Source organism: Vidua macroura, chromosome 12, assembly GCF_024509145.1.
Source record: "Vidua macroura isolate BioBank_ID:100142 chromosome 12, ASM2450914v1, whole genome shotgun sequence".
Classification (NCBI taxonomy): domain Eukaryota; kingdom Metazoa; phylum Chordata; class Aves; order Passeriformes; family Viduidae; genus Vidua; species Vidua macroura.
The window spans coordinates 9,242,090-9,254,182 of NC_071582.1; the positions used below are offsets into that span (position 1 = coordinate 9,242,090).

General features: G+C 38.1%; 1 protein-coding gene across 1 annotated transcript in view; it reads left to right on the forward strand.

Moving 5' to 3' along the window:
* PRTG (protogenin) overlaps positions 1 to 12,093 on the forward strand; it is a 76,441-nt gene that overhangs the window by 18,541 nt on the left and 45,807 nt on the right. Inside the window, 1 exon segment of the mRNA XM_053988698.1 lies at positions 11,110 to 11,254. Coding sequence (XP_053844673.1) covers positions 11,110 to 11,254 — 145 coding nt within the window.

A 12,093-nucleotide genomic window follows, 5' to 3' on the forward strand; every position in this document is an offset into this window, starting at 1 on the left:
GGGTCTAGTTTTATTTTAGCCAGGAATAGCATTTATTAAGTTTTAGAGATACAAGACTGATAAATAGAGGTCTTACCCTTCTACTGGCATCTGCAGTGAAGTTCATTGGTCAGAATGGGGCAGATCTGTGCTTCCAGTGCTGCAGACTTTTGTTACAAAGTCCTGAAATTGTCTTTCTGTGTTGCACTGAGCGATTAAAATTTTCTTGTTCTTTGAGGAACTTTAGAATCATAGCAGTCAATCTTTAAATCTTTCATGTTCTATTTTTATTTGTGTGGGTTTATTTTGGTTTTGTTGGTTTTGTTTGGTTTTGTGGGGTTTTTTTTTGGTTTTTCTTTTTGGATGCCAGATTAGATTAGTTGTGAAGGGACATGTCTTTTGTTGCAAAATCCTGCTTGTGCTCTGATCCTTGTCTTCATGTTGTAAAGTGCAAAACTGTGCTGGATGTTCCCCATGCAACAGTTGGGCTATTAAGCAGAACTAATTCTTCACAGAATGGCATCAACTCCAAAGAAAGGCATCTGTGGGATTAAGCATAGATACTAGAAGGCAATCACTGGGCAAACTGCTGAAGGAAATCAGTCCTTGCAAGGGAGAAAGTGGTGTGTTCTTTCTCCTGAATGCATGCAGCCACACAAGTAGAACAGCTTTGAAGCTGGTTAATGTGGCTTACTGTGTGCCTTTTCTCTCCTATTTCCTATGCTTCTTGTCTGCAGAAGAGCAGAAGGGAATTCCTTGATAAGTGCATTAGCATTTATTGTGCCTTCTGGGGCCACACACTGTTGCCTGGATGATAGATAGACTGAGAAGGGAAAACCCCAGCTGGGATGCCTTCAGAAGTGAAAAGATCAAATCTCTCATGCTTGTTTACATGGTTCGGTAAGGAATGTCAGTCACACCATCAATAAACTGTTGAATCTATAGAGACACATTTTTCAAAGCCTCAAGCTTTTAATTCCTTTAAAACAGTGCTAGTGATAACTCCTGAGGTGATATGTTTGTCTGCTTTTGTTGGGAGGGGTGGTAGTGGCATATTTTTTGCCTCCTATTAAGTGATTCAGGTGTAGTAAGGCAATATGTGTACTCGTGTACTCATGTGAGTAGCTTGCATGTAGCTGCAAGAGCAGCGGCATTTTTGCAATATTGGTAGCTGCTTCTACCAAGGTAAAATAGCAAGACCTGGATGTATTACCCTGTACTTTCTTCTCTCACAGACTGAGAATTCTGATGCATACCCTTGCATTGCAATATTGGATGCTCATCTCAGTGTGGCTCTAAGAGCAGCTGATGGGCAGGAGAGCAAACTGTTAAATAAGGCGTTCACAGGCTGGTAGTGTGTCAGTGAGGATCCTCCTGTTATTTTCTCTGGCACATTGCTGCTGCCCAGGATCCCATTTATTGTTACAATTATGTTAATATGGCATGAATAACAAGCTCTGTGTCTGTTCCAGTGGTTTGAAGAAGTGAGGAGGGAGCAATACATTCTAATAGTCACCTTGCCAAATTGTGCCTTTCTGTTCCTGCGTGTGTGTTTCTGCATTGAAGAGAACTTTTAGATGAGTGATTATCCACTTCTGAGGAGCCAGTTTTCCTCAACTGTTTTGAGATTTTTTTCATAACATACTGAGTGGACATGCTAATTATGAACTCTTTCTCTTGCTAAGGTTAACACTTTCCAAAATTTAGTGCTGCCTGTTTAGCTAAAGAAAAGAGTATTTTTCTTAAAGTATACTATATCCTGAGAAGAAATTATTGCTTTTATCCTTGAAAAAATCGATCAGTATCAGAGAGATTCCTGATATATTGTGGTGGTGTTGAGGTATTTATTCTTAACTTATCAAGGTTTTCCTCCTTTCCTGTGAACTGTCTTCAAGATGCATCCACTTGAGACCTCTTCTCTTGACTTTCTTCACTGGAATTGATCAGAAACTTGCTCACAAAACTTCTATTCTGTATGTGGATATCATGAAACCAGGACAGTGGAGAAGACAATATATTTTCCTACTTTCTGAGTAAGAGTGAAGGAATAAGGATATAGTGGAGCAAAGAAAGAATAAATGAGTACACTTCCCTAAAAACCTGGTCCAGAATAGCCCAGTTGACTTCCAGGATTTCAGGAAGAGAAAATACTACATATGAAACTTCAGACTGGTCCTAATTTTGAGAAGCTGCTGGTGAAAACTGCTGCCTGTGTGTGGCCATAAGCACTTTTATAGAATCTAGTCCCAGCCCAAACGATGGAGAGCTGAATGATCTTCAGTGGACAAATTCAGACTTGGTTATTCCTGTACAGGGATTTTTAAAATGATCATTTGTCAGCCACTGAATTAGGAGCTTTAAAGAAAGGAGCAGGGGGACCTGAAAGTGTTAGAGGAAACAAATGAGATTGCAGCTGACATCTCCAAGGGAACTTTTGTTCGAGGGTGCTCAGGCTGTTGACCTCTTTGCTTCTCCATTTCATTGCCTTTAGATTAGAGCATTCTTCAGTACCAGAAAAGTAGTGGGTAGTTTGTGAATGGGCAATTTTTAAATTTTTGGTTTTTTAAGCAGAGACACTGGACATTACTGTACAAAGACTTTAATGCACAAAGAAACAGTAATTTATAAGTATTTTATAAGTATGGGTTTTGTATATGAGGCTAATGATTTCTTTTCTCCCTTATCAGAGATTGGAGAGTAATTCCTGGTGATCTGCGTCTTAGATTGGAATCCATTGACTCTAAATATTGCACTTCTTAGATATCTGTGCAAGTTGGCAAGAATATGAGAGAGGAATGGAAAAAAATGAGAGCATACCTTTGTTTCTTACCTTTTCCATTACTTTTTTTGTTGCATTTCTCTCTCATTGTTTAGTTCAGTGTGGAAGTAAGTATGTGGTAGGCTTGGAGTAATTGTTTTTGCAAGAAGGTGACCATAAGTTTTAGCAGAGCAGTTTCCCAAATTGTCTGGCATTATGTTGGAGGCAAAGTGCAGTAAGCTGTGCAAAGGAGTTCAGCCTTTAGCTGAGCAGTCAGGGCCTTGGAGAAGATTTGTCCAGAGCAGAAGTAATGAGTGGAGAATAGCAGAAAGGGCAGATGCCCCAAATCCTCACTCATCACCTCATCTGGGATCTTCTTGCTATTAATCAGTGAGAGTTTTCTTTAATTACCCCATATACAGAGCATTTTCTGGTCCCTCCAAAACTCAGAATGTGATTTTGAAAAGGTTTTGCAGGCTAATGCCTCAGAAAAATTTGCTACTTAGATACAACAGTACTGTTCTGTGAACTGAAACGTGAGGAGCACATGGTGTGAAGGATCACTTTTATCCAAAGGGAATGTCAATTTTCAGAATGTCAATTTTCATGGCCAAACCTGGCTCATATTTTGTGCTTGTGTCTTTCACACTGTAGAAATGGGGTTTCTAATCTTGTTAGCTTTTTGCAATATTTGGGGCTTTTAAATTTTTTTTTTTTTATTTACTATTGTTTAGGTTTGTGTTTTCAGGAACCCAAGTTGTAGTGCTAAGCTAGCAGCTCATAAAAATACAGTTCTGTAATTTCCCACTCTGCAGGGTTTTCCAAAGCATCAGAATGATTGCTGTAGAATATCATTGTGTCCTTTATAAGCTGTAATTCTGATCCACATTCTCTAAAATGTTAAAATGCCTGCTGGGAGATTCTAAATGTCAAATGGTTAAAACAATTGTGGGATAGAGAGATTATTAGGTTTCCCATATCAATTATTGATAGTGTCAAATCAATGTGGCAGTTTCAGTCTCATTTAACCTCCCTATTATTTAATTGTGGGGTAACAGTTTGAGTCTGGACTCCTTTTTCAATGCAATTCTGAACCATCATCCTTAAAACTGCTGCTACAGTGTTCATACTAAAGGGAAGGATTTTCTTCCTCAGATTTGATATCAGTAATTCAAGGCTGCTTTTTGATTTGGTCTCTCTCTTATTTTTCTTTCTTCCTTCAATTATTTCTCTTCTGTTACATAATATCTGATTTGGGTGTCATTTCCCCCACACTTTTTCTGTGCAACCTCTAGATTTCCCAGGAAAGTTATTTTCTTTTTCATATTGAGAAATTACGTGTCATAGTTATGGCAAACCAATGTGTTTCTGTTGTCTTAGGTCTGTCTATCCTGCTTTTTTTCTAAGAGTGAGTTTGTAGTAAGCAGCTTCAAAGAAGAAAGGAAAGGCAGGAATTAAAGCTAAAATAGGAAGCTGGGAAACAAAACAGAAAGGTAAAATGAATGCCCTTAGCAGGATGACTGCATTTCCAGGCAATTTGAGTGCATACTGATTTTAGTCATGTCTAACCATTTAGTGTTAGTACCTCATTAAATCCAGGGATTAATAGCAGCAATCTCCTTGTTGTACATTAAAAGGATTTAGTTTAATTTAGGATTAGAGGGTACAAGGTGCCATTCTAGCAAAGCTTTTCCCAAGATATCAGTGAGGTGAAGCGAGATAGCTTAAAGATTCTGGTTTTTCTGACTATTGCAGTTATGCTGCACACACACACACACACACACACACACACACACACACACACACACACACACGTGTATGGATTTTAAAACTGGTGAACTGGTTCATTAATCCTTTAAAATGTATGCTACCTTTGGAAGTGAAATTGTCTGGAAAAGCTTGTTTGAAGAGTAAAGAAAGGCAGTTGGAGTTGGAAAGGCACTTAAAGGTGTGGTTGGGCCTGGGTTACTTCAAGGACATTAAAATCTGTGGGTCCTGGTGTTGGAGATTCCATCTGTAATCAAGACTTCCCTGTACATTAGATAAGGGTAATGTGCAGTATTCTGCTCTCTTCTCCTGCAGCTACACAGGGGTTGGAACAGGATGGATCATTTTTCCCCTCCTACAGGTGTTTCTCAGCATGCAAGTGAGAAGAACAACCATCCTGAGAGCCTGAAGTTATATCTGAGAAAAGGCCTGTGAACACTACGGTCCCCTTCCTGCTTTTAGACTTTTAGGAGAAGGAAGGAACAGTTGTTTAGTTGTTTTATTACTATCAGTTGCTTTTTGTTAGGCTAGTGCAACTTGTTAACATAGCAATGTGTGATAGCATTTACTGCCAGGGATTATTAATACAGAGAAAGAAAACGACAGTTTGAAAATTCTCATGTAATAAGTTAAACACCTGATATAGCGTTCTGCAGAATTTTCATTGAGTTCTTAACATGTGGGCAGTGATGTCAGCAGCCTGTATGATTTATCTGATTATTTATTTAATGCCACCTCTATTTCTTTTTTTTTAAAGCAACTAATTTTGTTCCAATTAAGTTTAAGTATTAGCCTTTCAGCATGGTTTGGTTATTAATTAAAACTAAGTATATTAAACTAAAGTTTTAGCCAATAGTAGCACAAAGCCATGGAATTTCAGAATAACTCTTTAAAATGCAAGGTTATAGAAAAAATGTATTTTAATTAAGCTTATTTTTCCAACCATTCTGGCAGAAATTAAAAATAAGAGCTGACTTTAGTGAAAAAAACACACTTTGCAATTTATCAAAAAAGTTAAAACTCTGGTAATTTATAAGAATGCCATTACCAGTAGGTTGTTTGAATTACAGTCTTTTATAACAGTCAGAATGAACTGACACTTTTCCTTTGTGCCTGAAAGGGCCAAATGTGTTCTGGATGATATCACTTCCTCTTACTGATGGAGCTCAGCTCCATCTCAGCTCAGTTGTTTGCCTTAAATAATGGCCATTAGAGGAGGGAGATGTGCAGACAATGAGTGAGATAAAGTCTTTGCAGATGTAGTTGCCTCCCTTATTTGCCTGCTCCATGCCAATACATTTCCACTCAGCAACCTCACCTGAACTTCCCATGCTGGAGCTAAACTCTCTATTGCTTTTTCTGCTCTTACAAATATACAAAGAAGTATTAGGGAAAACAGGGAGCAATGACTCTCATTAATCAGTAAGACGATCACTTCTCTCTTGAGATTCCTTTCCCAGAGCTAATCAGATCCCAGTTCTTTCAATCTTCCCTTACAGGTCAGGTTCTTTTTCTCCTGAAATCTCTTGTTTTTATGCCTTACATTTTAAACATAGTAATTCTAGGTCAAACAACACTTGATTAAAATTCTAAGGGTGAGTGTAAGAAATCACTCTGCTTGTGGTAGCACATACAGGATGCCCTTTCACAGTAATCCCTTTTAACTTACAGTTATTAAAGTCTTTATCCATATTGCTGTATTTGTGTAACACCTCTGAACTATATGTAATAAGCAGAACTTGGACTCCAAAAAGCTTAATTTTTACTAGCATCTCTTGGGAAACTCAGATTCACCCACTGTATCACTTGATGACTGCCCCAGCTCTGTGTACTCCACATGCTCGTTCAGAAATGAGGAAAAGGGTTTGGTGTCTGCAGTTTTGCCAAGTGTCTGGATCTGTCAGTATATACTCATATAAAGTTTATTCCAAATCCAGATCCAGACCAAAGTGTGTCATTTGAGCAGCAAATCATTGGAAATGTGTGCCTATATAGCAATCTCTTCTAAGCCTCATTCCTACAAGAACAGAGAAAACTCAAAAACTCCAAGAAAATATGTGAAAATTGGCTTTGATGTTAAAATATAATGCACACATATATTTGTTGGATTTTTCAACACTATTTCAGAGAGAGTGCAGTGCATCATAAAATCTAGATCAAGAAGACAAGAGTTGTCTTATGCTTCCCTGAAATCTATTTCTTTGGGAAAAGCCATAACTTCTCTTTAACATACAAGTTTATTTTTCTCAAATGAAATCTCTTCACCAGAGAGTTTAAAAAATTGGGAAGATTCTTGGTTTCACTTGAAGGGTTAGGGCTACTGTGGAATTCTCAATAGCATTAACAGATGCCTTGTACAAATGGCATTATGCACTTCTGTTCTTTCCACCTGAGCAGTTCATCTCTCTGAGTGGCCATTATCTCTTGAGAAACACTTGAGCATCACCATCATGTGCTGCAGTTTCTTAATATTTGGTGCATTCTGGTTAGTTGAAAACTGTGCTACTGTTTCAGTTCTGGCTTTATCTTTCAATCTTACAGGTTTTTTATTTCAAGTTGAAGTCCAGTCTTGGGCTAGAGTCAGCTGTGATAAAACAGTAATCAACATGTAGGTTGTTGGAATTTTTTTTTGCCTCTTAGGAAAGCTCATTCAGAAAATGAGTTCATAATGACATGAGGTGTGTAAGTAGAAAGTGCAGTGTGTAAGGGAGCAGGTCACTGGATTTGTGTTGCAGCAAGCTTCATTTCAGGAGGGAATGAAGTGGGTGTGTGTTGTGCTTCTTTTTGCTTGTTTGTTTGGGCTTTTTCTTTTCATAATTAAAATTGGTGAGGGACTGCTGCTGCATACAAACAAAAGGTGTGAGGCATGAGCTTCCTAAGTTTGACGTCTTCATACCTTAATAGTTAAATCTGTAAACCTGCTTAGGTACCCAGAAGGATTTTACATGATGCAGGATAGTATTCAATCCATGTGCATCAGCAGCAGTTCTCTAATACTTCATCAGTGTGTCACAGACAGCCATTATTTGGGTTTTGAGCCTGTGGATATTTGCCTCGATGGTTAATGAAGGAACTCATACCAGAACTGAAGTCTGATTTCTCTCTGCATAGATCACAGTGATGGCATAAATCACACAGTTCTGCCCAGTAAAGATCTTCATTCTCAGAAGTAACTGTACAAATACATGCACCTATCACATAAATTTAGGAACTTGTACAAGTAAATACAGTTTCTAGTTATTGTCTTCTGCTTCTGCAAGCATTTGATATCTTGCAAGTTAAAAAAGGTGGGAGCGTCAGCTTCTCAGAGTAGTATTAATCATTTTGTTTTGGCTATAAATCTGGGAACAAAATGATTAAATAGACTGGAGAAGAGCAGGGGGAAACTCAAATAAAAAGGCACTTACATTTATTGCGTTGCATGGTTGTTTTTGGGAGCAGGGTATGTCTCTTGAGACTTTGTTTCTTATCCATTTTATAGAGCTCTGGCCTCTTAACAGCACTGCTTTAATGACTTGTTCTTGGGGTTCTGAGTTGGAATCAATGCTTGCCAGGAAAACAAGCCTGTTACAAAGAGGTCATATTTCACGAGACAGCAATAGACTTGTAAAAACAGATTTTACTGGAACAAATAAAGTCAGAATTAAGAAGAAATCAGAGATGTATATAAAGAAAAAGATACAGAGGGAGCAAGTATTGGCCTAAACTGATAAACAATATATGAACTTAGATAAGAGGTAAGCAGGGATTTTTTGTTTCTAAAAACTCCATTTAGTGGCATTAATAAGTTTTTTTGAAGATTTTATGCAGTTCTTCATAGTTGTGACTTTTGCTGTCTTTAAAGATGAATTTTCAGGGGAAATACATTGTTCCTGCTCAGGTAGAAAAATGTTCTTTGCATATCAGCTTAAATTAATAACTTGGATTGGACTTTCTATACAGTGTAGCTGAACCTGTTCTTGCCTGCTGTTGTGATGGCATTTTGTGGCCTAAGAAATACTAATTGCCCTCAGTTTACTTTGTAGTTCTGGAGAGTGTCACTTCTGTCTTTAATCTACAGCTATAATGTACTGAGTGCACAGAAGTAAATAATTATTTTTATATACAGAAATGAAAATCTATATTGTGTTTAATTTGTCCCACTGTGTCTCTTTAAGTAACTGTATAAGAAAATTCTGGATGCAATTTTATAGTTCCAATGGAGATGAAACTTTTAAAGCTGTGAAAGAACTTTGCTTCAGTAAGCTTGTATGATTACTTTCTGCTGTGTTGCAATGATCCTTTTTAATGCCACTGGCTGTGGTGCAGCTGTGCTACAGAATGGCTCTGAAAATCACGTTGCATTGGTTTGGATTGTTCATATCATTTATGCCTTTATTACATTCCTAGAGATTCTGTTTTGAAATGTGAGCAGACTTGTCTAATTTGCTGCATCATACTTTCAGTAAATAAATGAAGAATGCAAAGTATTCTATTTTCTGTTAAGAATGAAAATCTTTAAGAATGGCACTAGGGAAATATTCTGAATCCAGGTGAACACACATTTGTGTAGGGAGAAATTAGAACTAAGAAGGGAAGAAAGTAACACAAGCTTGGATTCTTTTATACCTGTTTCTTCTTCTTTCCCCCCACCTCTCTGTTTTGTGGTGGAAGACTGCAGGAGAGCTGGATGGCAACAAATCCAGCACAAAGCAAATCCAGAAAGTTTAGGAGTATGGGAACAACCTGCTCTATGTGCAGGTTATTTACCTTGTGCTGAGTCTGTTTTGTGAAGTGAGCTTTTGTAAATAGTCAAAAAGCTAAGTCTTTTTTACTTCTGATGATTCCTTTGCAATGAAAAGAAAACCTGTTAAGGCAAGCACTGTTTTTGTGTCTCCCCAACAGGTTTTAAATGTGAGAGTTCTGTTGTAACACCTTTATGCATGTTGTGGGGGTTTTTATGTGTTCTTGAACCTGGTACTGCTAAAAGTGAAAGAAAGAGCAAAAAGTAGAACCTAGTTCTGTTGGTGAGAGAGGACAGTTCTGTCTGCAGTGGAGGTGGGGAGGGAACAGCATCAAAGAGTGTCTGGGGCTATGTAGGTCTGCTGCCAGAGGCACAGGTTTGGCCATAGCACTGGGGACCAGGAGCATCTCTGCTCTCTGTGTCCGGGTGGCTGAGCCACGTTCCAGGTGCCAGACCTAGTTCACAGTGGCCACAGTGTTTGCAGCATGTGGCTCCAGCTGCTTTCTGGTGCTTTTGCTGTTCAAGTGCTGATGCAGCTACAGGAATACAGTGCAAAAAAGGGGCATTTATTCACACCTGGATAGTGAAAAAGGCATGTGATTAATAGGAATCTTTCAATTGTGTAGTTAGACCTGTGCTAGGAGTTAATTTGGGGGCGGGGGGGGGAACGACAAGGTGAGTTCATGTTTCCTTCACACCCCAATATTAATCTCTCAATGCTGTGCTGTGCCATTAAAATGATGAGGAGGGGGAGCACTCAGTAGAATGCCTGGTGTGCATCAGTGCTGTGTGTTCTCTGTGACATATTTGAGGATGTCTTGGAGTAAATAGGATGAAAAAGCTTTTCCATTAATAAACAAGTAAAACAGACATTATTTTAACACAAAACTTGAATATTAAAAGATGGGTAACTTTCTTCTGTTGGACTATCTATTGCAACCATGTTTCTCTATCATTTATACAGGAATAGAAAATTAATTGGAATCTGATTTTTTAAAAAAACAAAGGAAGTACCATTAGGTTTATAGAGATTGCTCCCTCTGCAGTTACAGGGGGTGGAAACGTGAAATTATTTGTGTTATCCAAAAGGAGTTGCTTCTGGAGAATTGTTCTGTTAGTTGTAAGTAGCAGTAAATAAGCAATTAATTAGCAGGTTTTGTATTACTTTCCCTTGTTTTTGAGCAAGGAAACACAACAACTGATCAATTTCTTAGCTGTTAGCCGCAGAGTATCTATTGATCTTCCACTTCAGTTGGCTCAGTATTGTGAACTCCTCAAGTTGTAGATGCTCAAAATGATGTAGATGCTCTGTGCATCAGACATTAGCTTGGTGACTGCTCAGACTGTTGGGATAAAAGTGTTCTCACCTGCTTAAACTTATTTTGAGATCTTGTTTTGATTTGATTTATTTTTCTTACCACACATGAACTTGTACAACTCTGCAAATGCTTTCTTTTATTAAAGCGAGTCAGGAACCAAAAGTTGTTTTGGAAATTTCCTATTGCAGTCAAATTTTTTAAGGCTGTCCCAAACTAGTTGAATTGATTTGAACTTTGTTACTCTAATAATTGATATGGTTTCCAGCTGCATGCCAGTCAATTTGTATGCTTAATTCCATTTCAGCGTGTCATATTTATTTTCATTGAAACATTTTTTTTACTGAATTAGGTTAAAGCAAAGTTATTTTAAGTAAACCTTCAACCAGTGAAAACAAGCTATTGAGCTAAGCTGACAAGGCAGTTAGATCCATCTTTCTTTGCATACAGAAATAAAAGGGCTATGTGAAGTATTACTGGGTATTTTTACAAGTCAATCTATGAACTAGAGTTTGATTTAACCAGGAATGTTTAGTCCCTTAAAACTGATGTTCTCTTGTTTTTAGCCATTTCTGCATTTGAAGTCCAGCCACTTTCAACTGAAGTCCAAGAAGGTGGAGTAGCTCGATTTGCCTGTAAAATAACAGCAAACCCTCCTGCCACTGTGACATGGGAAGTGAATAGAACAACTTTACCCTTAGTCATGGACAGGTATGTAGGATTACACATTTTAGAATGTATTTCATTCTTTGCTATCATTTTGATCCTGCTACAAGAAGAAAATCTGAATACTTGCAGTGCCATTACATGAACAAGGTTCCATATCAACTCTTGAAATAGCTGGTCATAGGTATGTTGCTAATGAATTTTAAATAGGTGTTATGAGTGCAGACCAGAGTCACCCACTATTGTCTGCACAGTAATCACTGATCTTTGTATTCCTATTGGTGAATTTTGTACACGAGTCATCCTCAGGAGCAGGCATTGCAGTGGGGAACGGAATGGGTGAGCTTTGGCTCTGGGAGTGGCTTGACTAGTGGGATTGCTTTCACTGAAGAATTGATGCTGAACTTGTTCTTCTTTAGAGGGACAATAAAGAATTACAGATACAGAAAATTGAGTTAAAACACTTGATACCAGGGAAATTCTATGCAAGGGAGTCTTCTCATGAACTGATTAACTTGAAGAATACAGTCTGCTCTCTGCTAGATTCTTTTCCATGTCCAGTTTGTGTTCATTGAACTGACTCCTGTGCTTTTTGACCTGTAATTCCATTTGAAAATGTCTAAGATGCTCCACATGCAAAGGAAGGAAAAAAGAGAAACTAAAAATTGAAACCATAGGTGGGTTTCTGGGAACTGTACACCAGTTATGCCCATATATCAGAAGCTGCTGTAAAAAATCAGCCAACCTGAACAGTATGAATGTAGTAGCAGGCTAAAGAAGGCTGGGATGGTTGATTCTGAGGGTGAGAAAGATCTGCTTGTCGAAAGTAAATTCCTCTGCTCTCATTGTGGTGCTGAGGGGAATTTCGCCTGTAGTTCAGAAAG